This window comes from Gavia stellata, chromosome 6, assembly GCF_030936135.1.
Source record: "Gavia stellata isolate bGavSte3 chromosome 6, bGavSte3.hap2, whole genome shotgun sequence".
Taxonomy (NCBI): domain Eukaryota; kingdom Metazoa; phylum Chordata; class Aves; order Gaviiformes; family Gaviidae; genus Gavia; species Gavia stellata.
This window is the reverse complement of record NC_082599.1, coordinates 43,864,918-43,880,460: the sequence shown is the minus strand read 5'-3', so window position 1 is coordinate 43,880,460 and position 15,543 is coordinate 43,864,918. Positions and strand designations below refer to the sequence as shown.

The following is a 15,543-nucleotide window of genomic DNA, read 5'->3' as shown; positions in this document are numbered from 1 at the left end:
GTATCCCTGGGTGAGCTGCATCCATTCATTCTCAGACAGCAGTGAAGGGAATTTGGGTTGATGTTTGTCAGGTTCAATTTTGTACGTGGACATTTGGATCTATAATGGCAACGAACCTTTAAAATATTAGTCAGCTGTTACTCTGTTTCATCTTTACTAAGGTGCTGCAAACAGCAAAAGCGTTGGACTGGCAGCCCTAAAGCAAGGTTGGTCTACAGTTTTAAGATTTTGTAAATAATCACAAAGACCTAACAATTTTGGATGAAATCCTAGCCATACTGGGAATCCTGCTGCTTACTGTGTAGAGGTTTAACCCGAGGATTACTTTTTTTAAATGTGATGCTGAAAATTTTAAAGATTTAACTGTATTTGCTCATGGACAAGTTGTTTTGTGTGTGGTTTTGTTTGGCAATTCTTTAATTGATTGAAATCTGTTCTTTGTACACACATACTTGTGAGCAAGTTGGTAATTTGTGAGTTTCACAGTATTTCCTGGTGTGCAAATGTGAGGTGATGATTGCATTGTGTAATGCCTCAGTAATATGCCAAATGGATTGAGGTATTGGGGAGAGGATATAAAATACAAATATCACTAAAACAATATGTGGAAATTCTTACTTGTGAGGATTCTTAAACATGCTTAGCAATGTACTTGGCTCCTCTTAACTTTTACTTCTTTTGAAGCAAAGGAAATAAATGAACTAACTTCACTTGGTTTAATCTGGTAGAACAGATCCTGGTGGTAACTGGTACAACAGAAATGTTCTGAGATGTTTTTTAATAACGCTGTTGAGTGGATGCGTGGAGGAGAGAGGAGGAATTTCCTGGGGATCCAAATCAGTCATTCTCTGTGGGGGGACTGGTGGTAGGATAAAGGCCAGTCCAAAAGAACAGAAATGGATGAGCTGGGCTTACAGGCCACTTACTAAAGTGAGTTAATACAGTGCACAAGTTCATACTGTCACCAGTTACATTTTGGGTAGTTCTGTGTCTGATGCGAGAATGTATTAATTGGGAAAATAACTGATCTTTAGTTGGGAAGCAGCAGCTTTTGGTAGTTTACGATGCTTTTATTTCCTGCTAGGTTTTCTTCTTTGCTTTTAGAGGAAGAGGAATAAAAATCAATAGTAGAGGAATTCTACACTGCACAAAGAGAAAAGGAGGCTATCATATTTCATATGGAAAATCCTATTAAAGAGACACCAAAGGGAACATCCAAATGGTCCACGATTAGTGAATAGTAAAATGGGTAGAAAGGATCAGACAGTGGTATTATATCCTTGTTTTTTTAAAATTAGACTTGCTCTACCAATATACTGCTGCTGTATGCAGTTCTCTGGGATAATTCTTCAGCCCCAGTGTGCTCCTGACCATCCTTTTTTCACTCAGAGCAGGATCTGCATCAATACAATTGCTTTTGTGGCAGCAAGAGATTCCTCTTGACTGTCCTCTTTCTGTGTCTTTCTGTCTCTTTCTAGGGCTTTATAAGATTGTCAGTGAACAAATGTTGTATACTATGCAAGCAACAAGCTGTGGGCTTTTGTGGGAAGTCAGACCTACAGACTGAATGGTTGTCTGCAGTGGATCTAATATGCAGTAATGTCTCTGAGGCCAGGCCATACAGCTGTGCTTATCTATGGAAATAAGCTCTGTGTCCCACTGCAACAAAAGCTGGACACTATACGTATAAGACATTCAGCTGAAATTCAGAAGACCCAGACTCCAAACTACTGAAAATTTCCGTGGTTCTTTGGTAGATTGCATGATGTATGTATGCATACGATTTATTTGTCAGATACCTCCTTTTTCTACCCTTCATTGGTCTCATTTATTTAGATGATAAAACCATTATTTTCTCTGTTGTCTGAACAACAGCTTGTATGATACAACCCTGATGACAGCCTGTAAGCACTGCTGTAAAATAAATAGATAATCCATGGTGAAAAATAATCATAGTAATATGCAAGAAGAGGAAAAATCCCAGTAAAAATGAAGTGTAATAGCAAGACAGCCATTATTATCTACCCATGTGTTGGGAAAATAAGGTTTCTGTATGTTAGGTTAATAACTTTCTTGTTAATAACTGGAATTCTAAAGGATATCCTCATATAATGCCTAAGGGTTCATGTTGAGAAAATGGTAGAGCTGTTTTTTTTTCTTCAAGTTTTATCAGTTGGTTCTGTAGGTAAATATTTGTTGCTTTTGCTGCAATGGTATGTTTCTATCTATCTATTTTTAAGGAAATGACGTTTTAGCCAATAGTGATACACAATGCCTGATCAGGACAAAAAGTTGAAGAGCACAGAAAAAGCAACAGACAAAAAACCTCATGGGATCTCTATGAGGTATAGTATCTGACATCTTACTTTGAACTTCAGCAGGACCCGTGTGGAATTTGCACTAGCTGCCAAAGCAGAATGCTTTAATTTGAAATGCAGTATAAACATGACAACTGTTACTCTGGTCACGAAGTTTATTTACACCTTTGTTGATTTAAGGCATTCTGGAGAAGCTGTGAATTCTTCTCTATGCAAAATGGGGACACTAGGCAACTTTATTTTCTGTCAGTAGCATTGTTGCTTATTGACCTTCTTTACTCTTACAAAAGTACTTTTATGTAACTATTAACACATATATTTATGCTATTGTGTTTTATCTTAGGGATTATTCTGATCTTAAAAGACTTCAGTCTCTCTTAAACGTTAAGTCAAGCAACCAACAGGTATTTTTCAATAACTATTATTTTTCAATGACTATTAAACATGCCGTAGAATTGTATAATTATAAGTAATGGTGACTATGGTTTGTGGCAGATACTTAGGATATTGTGTTCCATTATGATTAAACATGTTAGCAAAATCTTGTGTAGTGGATGTGGTGTTGCTTTTTAAAATTAATCTATTTTTTTTTTTTAATTGTTGAATATAGTCAAGTAGCCTAACGGATTTGTTCCACAATGTCATGAGAAGGTAGGCTTAGAGATGTATTACTTACAACATGATGAAGAGTGGTAAAGAATATAAAATAAAAAAAAAATCACCATTTTAACTGTAAACAGTTTGTCTCTGGAGAATAACACTTTAGCTAAAAATCTTCAGGGCATAAATATCAATGCATGAAACTTTCATAGGACACAGTAAAATCTCCTCCACCTCAAGTCACCTAGTGAAGCTTGTGTTTGCCATACGAAGCAAAGAAAACGAACACATGATGATGGGTGTGAGTCCTTGGAATGCCAAAACAATTTCTGCCTTTCTGTTCTGTAAAAAGATATGACAAAATGACTTAGGGAATCGTCCATGTGAGACAGGAGTTATGCACTCCCTTCCTGGATAGAGGTATGGAATTGCTTCTGAGCAGAAAGCTGAAACATCTGAGTTCTACAGCCTAAAAAGAACATGAAGGCTGTGCAATTGTAGAAGTGGGGCAGGTAAGGAGCATAGATAATGAGCATGTGTTGCAGATTCTGTTGACCTTTACTATTATAAATCTTAAAAGACACTGTTCTTCACACTTTATATAGCTATATGTACTTGTTTTCCAGCCTTGCTTTACATCAGTTTTCTACCACGTCAGTTTTGGTTTGCATGGGGTGTGTGTATATTTTATAATGGCAGATTATAAGTCCAAAGTTCAAGTCAGAACTTGAGAAAAAGTACTTTTGCTTGATAGCATTCTTAAAAAACTTAAAAAGCAGTGTTTGACTTGTGAGTACTGTCCCTTTACTCCTTAGCTTCCAGCTATACGTTTTGAAAGTCGTCAAACCAGTGTGACAAGAGCTCGGCAAAATGTCAAAAGCAATGATCAAAAACCCCATGGTCAATGGCAACAATCAAAAGAAGCTGTTGAGCTTGAAAACTTCAGGTAAAAAAAAAAAAGCTAATATGATGACACTGTGTTGTATCTCTGAACATCTTTATGTATATTAAGCTTCTTGAGGTGTTGAAGGCATTTATATTTGTACTTTTGTTTATTACTTGTACTTTCACGTTAACCCACTATCTGAGATATGAATTATATATTTTTAACTTTCTAAACCTAACTGTGAATGTTCCTGCCGTTATAAGTTTTGGACACAGGCTCCCACTCAGCAGACTGTACTGTTGAGAGTTAATATAGTCAATTTAAATAAAGTAATGGTTTCCTTATTTGGAAAGCTTATATTATACCATGACAATAGTCCCAAATTATGCATGAGACAGACTGTTCTTCCATGCTGTTAATGTCTGGAAATTTCAAGTTGTGTTATTCCATTGTAACTGCTGATATGATATGTCTTGTTTTTTCTTGCTAATGTTAAATTTTGGCAATCTAAAATTATGTTATGGCAGGATAATCAGCAATTCAGCATTTTTCTTTTTTTTTCCTTATTAGCGTGACCTACAAGAATGAGAGAAATTTTAGCAAACATCCCAAACATAAGCTGTTTCAAGACATCTTTACAGCTTTAGTTAAGAACAGACTTAGCTGCAGGTCAGTATATTGAACACATTCATATCTAAGGAGGGTCACTCTTTCTTGCCTTAAGCGAAGAACCAAGATGCATGGATAATGTTTCATATTGTTTCAACAATATATATGGCATATATGTTTCAACAGTAGACCTCTGTGTGGAAACTACCAGCTTCACATCTCTGCATAATCTCTTTTAAACACTTCTGTATTGGCTTTGAAGACCGAATGCTTGTATTAGTGGGATGGAAAAAGGAAGGCCTGGGTATATGAGAAAATTTGGATGACTAAAATTCTAACATCTGCTACGTTTCCTTGATCATTTGTTCATATCTGGTGTCTGTAATCTGTGGTTTGCTTTTGTAATTTCATTTTTATTTTACTGATTTTACTTGTATTTTATGGACTTCTGCCTACATATAGAAAGGTCAGTGGCTTTCATAAAATTCAGGTGAGCTTATGCTACTGTTCATATTTATTTGTATTAGTGTGTATAACATGATTAGAAAGAGAAAACCTTTTCTTATGCTGCTGTCATTTGAGTGAGGAAGAAGTGCAAGACCTTAAAAAAAAAAAGGGGGGGAGGGGATAGAAAAAAATACTTTCTGAAAAAAAGAATGTGTTTTTCAGGATTTCTATTACTACACACCACTGCAGTGTGTTGTATTTTTCCTTTTTAAAGCCCAAGTACTTTTTCTGAAATATCTTAAGTGGTACAGAAGCTTAAAGGAAGAATCCTAGAGCATTTAAAGGTATTAATGTGTAACTGCTAGAATTTACAGAAGTACCTAAAAACCAGCAAAAAAATCACATAGTTTGCTTAGACCCTTTTTCAGAACTAACTAGGGAACTAGGGATCTCATCTTTGATTATCCAAATAGCAGTGAGTTTAAGACAGATCATTTAAGTGATTTGTAAATCTGGTACCTCTCTGAGGTGCAAGTGAACTCTGTCATCTCAGTACCCACCAGTGGGATGTCAGTGGCTCAGCTTCATTTGCGAAAAATAGAATAACTTGTGTCTTCCCAAGTTCTATTTATACATTCTGCCATACCTAGCTCATATTTTGGTTTTTGTTTTCTTTGGTACTTGTTTTTGATGATGATATAGCAAAACCTGCCTTGTATTACAAGTGAAAGCACCCAGGTAAGGTTAATGAAACAAGCATGTATTAGTGGGTATGTAAAACCCATAAGGTAAGTGCGATTACAAAAGTCATTTAGTTGCCCTTTATAAATATTTTACTCTGGCTACGATGGTGTCCTCTCTTTGGAACTACTGCCATTGCATTGTGTCAGAGCCTTAGAAACTGTCACTCTTATCTGCATTACACACATTTGCTGGCATAACTATGATGGTTGGGGAGCAAGAAAAAATCACACCTGCTTACTGACATCACTGTGTCGGCAGAAGTCCTGGTTGGAGGTAGTCCTGTTGACAAGAAAGCTGTGATCAGCTTAGCTTAAGTAGTTTCAATAAGGAGTATAACTAAGCAGGCAGAAAAAATCCTGTTGGACTATGCTGGATATACACTAGGATATCTAGTAACATGTATTGTAAATGTAACTATAGTAGAAGAGGCTCTCAAATGTTAACCAGGCTCAGAGAATTACTGTCCCTGCTTGGAAATGTGGCAGATGCGTTGCTCCGTTAAAGAAGCTTGTCAAGAGTAAAAGCTTTTTGAAAGAATAACTTTCTTGAACCACTGTGGTAATGATCTTCAGGCCACTTTAAAATCTGACCTACAGATTTTGCCTACCAGTATATGGTTGCTGTTTTCTTTACATGAAAGTTTCATGCTGTTCTGAAGTGGCCAATTATGGAAGCATAATGAAAAAATAGTATTACTTTGGGCAGAATATTGGCATAGAAGGGCTGAGATTTTGTTAGTATCTGTTTGTAAAACATTTATTTTTATTAAAATATTTTTAGCCATTGGCATCATTCCCAACTGCAAATGATAAAAAGGGAAGAGAACTGCCACGTCTCATAGACTTCTTCTATTCCTTGGAAATTTGCCCAGATGCTACAGATTCTGTCCTCTCAGTTAAAACAACAACAAAAAAACCCCACCGCAAAGATATCCAATTTTAGGTTTATTTTAAATAGGAAAATGGGGATATATACCTTCAACAGACAATGGAAATAGTGATTCCATTACTGGTATTTTATGCAGGATTACTACCCCTGGATGCTTTGTGCAAATCTGAGTTGTGTTTTCTGCCAGGTCTTGTGCTGGGGAATTGTATGGAGAAATATAAAAAAGGATGTTCTATTTGTATAATAAGAGTATAATAATTTAAGTATAATCCTATAGCAAAAACATTTCAACTAAATAACAAATTATTCCAAGGACTAATGGTATTGGAGTTTTTAAAAACCCAGGACAGATTATGATAATTCAAAAAATTATTTCAAATCTAGCTATTTTTACTTCGGTAGCACTCATGTATTTTTAAAATTTTTTTTATATAAGTGTATTTTGTACACTGAAGTTTGATATGTGGTTTCTCGGTGGTCTTGCGCTTTTGTGCCTTGATCCAAACGCTTAAAGTAAGATTATATCAAAATCTGATCAGTTTGTGCTTAGAGATAAACATGTACTTTCCTGCATCAGTTCAGTGATAATAAGTGATGGCTGGCAATGTTCATGTAATGAAATCAATTTATTTAAGGCTGTTACTATGTCTGAATATAAATGGTATTAGAAGTTCTGTAGTACAGTATGTTGTACAGCTGTTGTAGGTCACTTATCTAAGTGTTTTAACACTTTTTTATTGTATTTAGTTTATGTTTCAAATACTTCTTTTACAGGGAGTGGGTTAATCAAGCTCCGTCCATCCATTTTCTTAGAGTATTAATCTGCCTGAGATTACTAGTAAGGGATCCATGCTATCAGGTCAGAATGTCAAAATACTGTTTCTTGCTTGGATAAGAGAATGCATATAACCATCATGCATATGAGTTCTGTTGGTGCATGTGTATAAAAATGTGCATTCTTATAGCTGCATACCTGTTATATGTATGTACCTATATTTCTATATGTGAAGATGTGCTTTGCAAACACACACATTCCAAGAGTGAATTTGCACTGTTACTGCATAACTTGCTCAATTTCTGATATTTCTGATGTGGCATCTGTTGCTGCTAACCCTAACAAAGAACCTGTAAATCTCCATAACAGATGGCTTGGTCATTGCTCTGAGCCCTAGACGCCATACGTGACTTTACTGTATAGATATGTAAAATACCCATAATGTAGTAAGTGAAAAAAACTGAAAGCTGCCTATTCCTCCTAGCAGCCCGATGCTCTGAACTACAAAGAACTAGCTTTTAATTTTATTCTGGCTATTATAGTTGTTATTCATAGGACTAAGTCTCAGACATCTGTTAAGATACTTGTTTTCGTGTATTTCTTTTCTATGTATTCCAAAGCTTATACTGTTTTTCCATTTTAAGAACCTTTAAAATTTCACTTCTGTGTTTTTATTTATCTGCTTATTGTAAGTACTTCTGAACTCTGAAGGTGCTAAGCATCTCCAGAATCCATTGACTTTGACCACTGGAGTTAAGGTTTCTTAACATTCATAAAAACCAGAGCATTTATATTACAGTGTTCTCATTCTACTGTTTCCTGTATTTTGGCTAATTTTTTTATTTTATTTTATTTTAGGAAATGCTCCACAGCTTGGGTGGGATTGAAAATCTAGCTCAGGTAGAATTCCTCATAGTACCTTTGTCCATTATGTTGCACGTCAGTTTATTATGATTAGAATGAAATACACTGTAAAAAGCAGTCTACATATATTCTTGGTTTATGGAAAGAAACGAGTCTATTCCTCTGTTTGCACATAAGCAGTTGGTGTGTTTTTTTTCACTAGCGCACAAAGCCGATCTCCTTATAATCTAGCAGCATTTAACCCAGGACTTTTTATTAGGAGGCTTAACAAATGCCTCCTGAAGTGGGAGAAGGAGTAGAAAAGTCAGCACAATTGGTAGACTTTTGAAGGAAGATGAGTAAAGTCACCTTGAACTGTAGCAAATGACTTTTCAAAGGTAAAAGCATGGTGACAGAATGTTGAACAGGTTTGAATTTGGGGACTACAGTACTTCCGCATTACAAAACATTATTGATAACTGACTGCCATATTATTATTTTGCTGTGTTAATACTCCTTTGCTCTTGTTCATCAGTGCCAATTTAGCAGTGAGATATGAAATATCTTGAATACCTTTGAAATTGTTGGGAGTTTTCTTTCTAGAAGAAAATAGGAATTTTCATTAAAAATGTATCTTTCTAGAATGCAGTCATCATTCATTAATATTTATGAAGCTGCCTGTATTTCAAAGAACCAATAGTTTTATATGAGCCCTTTGGTCAGACAGTCACCTGTTTGAAACATCCCTAAAGTTGCAGGAGTTAAAGATTATTAGTTTCTAATGGATATGGTTCCCACAGGAACTGCTTGACATTTTCCAATGTCGCATGTCATTAACGCTTAGCCCTACTTTTTGAAGAGCTTGCAAAGTGCAATGGCCTGCTGAGGCGTTGGCAGCATCTGCAAGTGGAGTCCTCTGCGACAGGAATCCAAATTGTATAATTTTTTACTATGCACGTGTTGCTGGCGTAGAGAATTTAAAAAATCACGAGATGCAGTTTTTATGATCTCTGAACTTCTGGGGAACTTAATCTCTTGTGTCCTTTGCAGCGAGATAAAATTAAGTGTTAAAAGCATTTCCAGCACTCTGAAATGTAGTTTGAAAAAAGTTATAGCTGAGACTTTCAAAAATCCCTCAGAAATTTGGAAGGTCGCAACAATTTCAAGGTGAATTGTGCATCCAAATCTTCATGCCAAATTACAAGTCTAAAGTCCTCCATTAGACTATTTTATACAGCATTAAAAACATTTTTTTAATTTTTTGGGGGGCAGTTTCAGATAAAAAAACTGTTCTCATTTTAAAGTGTTTTGGGGTGTTTTAGTAGAAAACACTAATAAATTATTATTACCAATATTACTTTGCATAGTAGTCCTCCTCATGTGAGTTTTCTTTCTAAATTGTGTGCTACTACTGTAGTTCTAGCTTCTCTGTACCATCTGCTTGAAACTGCTGTAGTTTCCCTATAAATATAAGTGTTCTGGAAATTTCAAAATGCCACCATATGTAAGACCAATATACAAGTGATACTGAGAATCATATAATGATTTTGTGTACTAACAAACATTACATCCTTGTGATAATTCTCATTTCCTGGAAAAATATGTTTGACCAGGCAGTTATTAGGGATATTAAAAAAGATTGACTACCATTTCCCACCAGTTGGCTATGTCCAAAAAAAAACCAAACCAAATCAAAATTCCCCCCTGCAGTTGTGTAGGTTTTGTAGAGTCTGAGCCTGTCAGCTCTGCGGACTGAAGATCCATCTGGCTGTTCCAAACAGTAGGCAATAGTAGATGCTGAGGGAAAAGTTTGAGAGCAGAAAACATGAAGTGGTAATTCCTCGGAAAACTCTTCTCAACTTCTAGCAGCTTTCAGAGAAGGGAATTTTGGCCCTAGAATTAGGGTCGTTGTATTTGATAGTCTTCAGTGGATTTTCCTCTTGTGGAATTTTACACTTGCTTTTTGAATTCTTACACTTCCAAGATCGCTTCTGATCCCTGTCTGACAAGTTTTCCAGCAGAAGTATGCGGGATAGTGCAGACTTAGCTTTTTCGTGAAACAGTTGCACCACCTACAGGCTATTTCTGTGCATAACACTCTAGGTTTATGAATTCTTAATGGTGTCCTTTATTTTCCCCCCCCTACTTGTAGTATATGGAAACAGTAGCAAATGGCTATCTTGATTACGGAGAAGAGCAGCATAATGTAGACAAGTTGGTCAACATGACATGTAAGTGTTATAGCTAATAACATAAATTATAAGGCCACTTACAACTTTTTGTGTGAGGCTTAAAACTTTTAAAATACTTGAGATGGTCATTAAGTAAGACATTACTAGATTCATTGTAGGCATCATCACACAAGTAAAAACTGAAAATTCTGTGGAGAAGCACACCTTGTTTTTGTACATAAGTAATATTTCCTTAAGAAATTAATACCTCTTTATGCACTGAAATAACAGAGTAAAATGGTTCAAAGACCTTATCCAGTGCTTTGCTTTATTGTCTGTTTAGTAAAATGAAAAATATTAAGTGGTAAATCTTCGGTTTATGTGACTTCCTTTGTTCCATAGACATTTTCCAAAAACTTGCTGCTGTTAAAGATCAAAGAGAACGGATTATAGTAAGTGGAGCACATAAAGTAAGTGCTTTATAAAATTGCTAATTATAATCAATTAGCTACTGAACTGAATGACCTATGCTTTTCAGATTTGATCTAGGTGGGAGTAAATTCCTAACCTTGTCAAGCTTGTAAAGTAAGATAATCTCAGTTCTGTGTTTTACAGATGTATTAGTAGTATCATAAAAATTACTTCTTGTATGTAAGTTAATTGGCCTGATGCATGGTTATTGGTTGTTTGACATAAATAGGTCTTAAATGTTTGGACTAAACTCGTTCGTATAAAAATTAGTACTCATGTTTACACTGTCCTGAGCTACACGTTACTATGCTAGAAATTGTTTTATATATTTTTTAATATAAATATATTTTTGTTTCTATTTTTTGTATACATTTTTGCTATGATTTTTCACTTACAAAGAATTCTGTGTCTAAATGGAACAGTGTTAACCTAGACAGTGACAACCTAGATATCCCTTGCTATATGTTACCTCCAGTCTAAGGATCTATACTTAACCATTGCTGGTTTGTGGCCAAACTGAGAAACAGTAAAGATCAAGATGAGTATAACTAGTGCTTTATGATTCTATTATGCTGCAATAAAACACTGGCAATTGTGGTCAGACAGTATCAGACAACATATTTTTAGAGAATCTCGACAAATATGAAACTTACTTTGGTATAAATCATTAACAGAATATATGCAGGGCCTTAAATTACATACTGCATGGTTTAAATATAAGCTGAAAATTAACTTTTTGCTTCATGAGGTCTTGATGTAGAGTTCTGAAGTGTTTTACACAGAAACAGATTTTTATGATGGTATCTTAAGTTGGACAGTTGCTTTAGCAGTCAAGAGAGATGCTAATGGCAGTTTGAGAAGAAACATCCTTGCTTGTCTGAAGACTGTGTGTGTTCTAAGATTTTAAGTGTATATTTAAGTCTACTTAAAGTGTACTTTAAATGTGTCTTAGACTTCTAATGTATTGTGTAAGGATTTGGTATCTTAATTTTCACTTTTCAATAAATAACTCTATATGCGTTTGAGTCGTAAAACAAAAGAATATGATTTATATTTATTTATCTTGTTTCATGTTTCATTTTCCAGACCTTAGTAAATTTGTTATCTGCCAGAGACAGTGATGTGCTTTTGGGTACCCTCCTTGCTCTGACTAGCCTAGCAGAAAGGTAGGTTCAGCTTAATGTGCTGTAGTTCACAATAAGCATTTTAATGTTATCTTTTGACACAACATTAAAACTGCTGTTTATGAGGAAGGCTTCTTTTTTTTCAAAATGAGGCCTTGTTCTGTGGAGGTCTATGAAGTGCGCTTAATTTTATATTGAAGCAGTAGAAACTAAGTAGAAACTTTGGTCCTTGCAGCAGACTTCTTGCTCATGTGGAGAACTTTGCAAGACTGGAGTCATAGAATCTTTCTTTGCAATCCCTATGCAGGATTCTGTAATTCTTACTGACTTCCTGCATGTAAAAATATTTTGTGCTGAGCTTAATATAACAGTGCCTCACAATAACCAGCAAAAATATTGTTCAGTGTAGTAAATAATGAATGCGTACACTCAAATACATGTGTATGTATCCTCTCTTCACTAATGACTGTTTTAAATAATGATAAGACTTTTTTTTCCTGGTGTGGAGGAAAAAAAAGGAAAAGATGCAGCATTTTTCGTTTCACGGTTTTATAGAAGAAAAGCTGCTGCTTCTACATTATTGTTCTGCTGACTTCCAGACATGTATAACAATTTTATCTTTTACATGACAAATTATAAGGAAAATTATAAACCTGAAGAGAATAGATACAATTCTTTGAGTTAAGTAGAAATTTATTTACTAAGGTTTCTCTGAATTTTCTCTTTTCCCAAATTTCTTTCATTCTATTTCAGTTTAATTTTTTTTTTAATATCAGTATTAATTTAAATGATGTTATACGTACATTTTCGACTTCCATTTAACTTACTTCACAGAATTAAATGCGTTACATTTAGACTGGGCAAGAACGTGTTTGGAATATATTACTAATATTAATGGAAATTGTATTTGATTCCAAAAATGTACCTGATTTGCTTAATTCCTAGTATGAATAAATGAAATACATTTGTGTCTTTACTTTTTATGCATTCACATTTACTTTTTTTGTACCAGGAAAACTGGAAATTGTTGTAGTATCACTCTTGACCCAGCATATTTTTGTGGCTTTAAATATTTGTGTGCACAATCTGGTATTATTACTTAAGACTTGAGAAAAAAATAATAGGTCAAATGTATAAGGATGTTTTTTCATATAATTTAATTTGATATAAATGTCAGGAATAATCAATTTGTAGTCCAGAATGTAGGGAGAAGATAAGTGAGCTCACCATTGTTGAGAACTTGCTGGTGATATTACATGAATACGATTTGCTTTCTAAAAGGTGAGACTTTGCTTGTAGTTTAATTATGTTAAAATATATTTTGACTTTTTCAATTACGGACATGTTTATTCAGAGGAATTAGATAACGTGCCACTTTAGTATACTCAAGGTAAAGTTCTGATACCTATATATTTTTGGTCAGATATTGATATAGCAAAATCTTTTCTAATAGTTTTGTTATAAGCTGTCTGCTCTCTCTCCACTGATGGCCTACGGTGTGGTGCAAATAAATTGCAATGTTATCTTAAAGTGATAGCAATCATTTTTCTTGGTGCATCTCTCCTTTGCTCCTGGCAGATGTGAGTGGTTAGATGGAAAGTACGCCGAACTGGCAGTTCCTTGGATGCCCAATATAAACTAGTAAAAAATTGCAAGAAATATAGCTGTTGTAGTTTATGCCAGAGGCTGGGTCAGAACCCACATCCCTTCGATCAGAAAATCGTAAATGTTCCTTCAGTTCTTCAAATGTCCTTTCATCTCAGCTAAGCCTGCTAGTTGAGCATAGTATATCTGCATTTCAGTAAGAAACCAAGACTCTCAAATTTGATGATATGTCACTTAATCCTATCATATTTAAAATTCTGCAGAGATTTATAAAATTTCATGCTTAATTATTTCACACATGTAAATTTATTTTACATATGACTAAAGATAAAGAAATTGAATAAGCCAAAAGATTTTATTTGGTTTCTGGGTTTGAAATTATTTAGATTTTAAAACAAACTTTTGGTTTACATATAAACTGGAATTTGAATGTAGACAGGAAGCTGATGAAGTTCAGTGCTAGTAAAGAATAATTTTAAATTCAGATTGAATTAATATGTTTCATCAAACACACATGCAGCTTTCTTGCTTCAAGTGGAAATGGAAATCCTTAACTATATTTTCTAGGGAAAGTCCACCTTAATTGGAGTGAAGTTAATGAAAATCTTGAATAAATCTTCTAAATGATATATCCAATCCTTTTTGTAAACATAATATTCAAACCATACTGGAGAGCAATCACGATTATTTGTGGAGTTATTCTAATTCCACAGATGGACTTTACAAGTTCATGCAGTCAGTGCTACTTGTAGTACTAATGCCATTAGCAAGAAAGTGGTACCAGGGATGACTGCAGTCCACCTGGCCACCTCCATTCTGGCTGTGTATGCTTGACTGCCTATGCTGACAGTGAAACTCGATGTAAATATAATTTCATTCCCTGTGCAAATTTGGACCACCTTCTTCTTTTTCTTTTTTTAAACAGTAACTTTAACCAGTTTACAGTGAGTTTAAGCAGTTTTCATTAATTCCTTTTTTTATAGGAGGTCTCTGTTCTTTCTTAAACATTTGCTGTGGTTTTCTTTCCCTTTGCTAACTGACAATACAAAGTAATGATGGAGTTATTATTAAAATTTCTTGCTGCATTTTTTAGGCTCACTGCAGAGTTGCTACGTCTCCTCTGCGCAGAGTCACAAGTCAAAGAGCAAGTAAAAATGTTTGAAGGAGTTCCAGTCTTGCTCAGTTTACTCCATTCTGATCATATCAAACTTCTATGGAGCATAGTCTGGATTCTGGTACAGATTTGTGAAGATCCTGAGACTAGTGTGGAAATTCGAATTTGGGGTGGAATCAAGCAGCTCCTTCATATATTACAGGGGTAGGTTTTCAGTCCTCAACAGTGTGGCAATTATATGAGACTGTTTCATATCTTAAGATATATTTGACGAAGCCCTGTTTTATCAAATAGCATCTTTGTTTTGCTCAGCTGTATGTGATGTGTGCAGAAATTATAAGGCTATTTAGAACATAATGAATAAGCAGTATCTTTTTCAGCTGTGCATATTTCATGTTTATCTTAAGGTGTTTTTCATATTTTCAGTGTATAAACTAAATAATGAATAGATGATAAATGTCATTACTGTCTACTTAGTTTCCCCGTTAATCAATTACCTATTTAGTGTTTAAAATTGTGAATATAATTGCTGAATGTGGTAAATGAATTTTCTGCTTAAATGCTTCTTTGCTTTTTCAAAGTGCATTAGCTAATTTAGTGAAAAACTTACAAATTTTCAGAACTTCAGAAATGGTTAACAAAGATATGTTAAGCCATTTTTTTACACTGCAATTTTAATTTTTTTTTTTTTTTTTTTTTTCTTCAGGGAAAGAAATCTTGTTTCTGATCGCTCTTCAGTTGGTAGTTTATCTAGTGCAAATGCAGCAGGAAGAATCCAAAACCTTCATTTGTCAGATGCTTTGAGTCCTGATGAGATGCAAGAAAATATTTTCTCACTTCAAGCAGGTAGGTTTATAAGGCCTAAACCTCTGTTATGTGTTTACTTACACTTGCGCAAAGGGATTCAAAATATTTCAAAATTGAAATTGTAAACTTTTATACCTGCTT

The 15,543-nt window shown here is 34.6% G+C and overlaps 1 protein-coding gene across 1 annotated transcript in view; it reads left to right on the top strand.

Annotated features, from left to right (window-relative positions):
• Positions 1–2,271: 2,271 nt before the first annotated feature.
• The window catches only part of NEK10 (NIMA related kinase 10), a 104,673-nt gene continuing 91,401 nt past the window's right edge, over positions 2,272–15,543 (top strand). Inside the window, exons 1-12 of the mRNA XM_059819071.1 lie at positions 2,272–2,345; positions 2,662–2,722; positions 3,734–3,864; positions 4,375–4,473; positions 7,267–7,351; positions 8,126–8,167; positions 10,263–10,341; positions 10,684–10,751; positions 11,839–11,918; positions 13,071–13,157; positions 14,575–14,799; positions 15,302–15,441. Coding sequence (XP_059675054.1) covers positions 2,272–2,345; positions 2,662–2,722; positions 3,734–3,864; positions 4,375–4,473; positions 7,267–7,351; positions 8,126–8,167; positions 10,263–10,341; positions 10,684–10,751; positions 11,839–11,918; positions 13,071–13,157; positions 14,575–14,799; positions 15,302–15,441 — 1,171 coding nt within the window. The remainder of the gene's footprint in view (positions 2,346–2,661; positions 2,723–3,733; positions 3,865–4,374; positions 4,474–7,266; positions 7,352–8,125; positions 8,168–10,262; positions 10,342–10,683; positions 10,752–11,838; positions 11,919–13,070; positions 13,158–14,574; positions 14,800–15,301; positions 15,442–15,543) is intronic.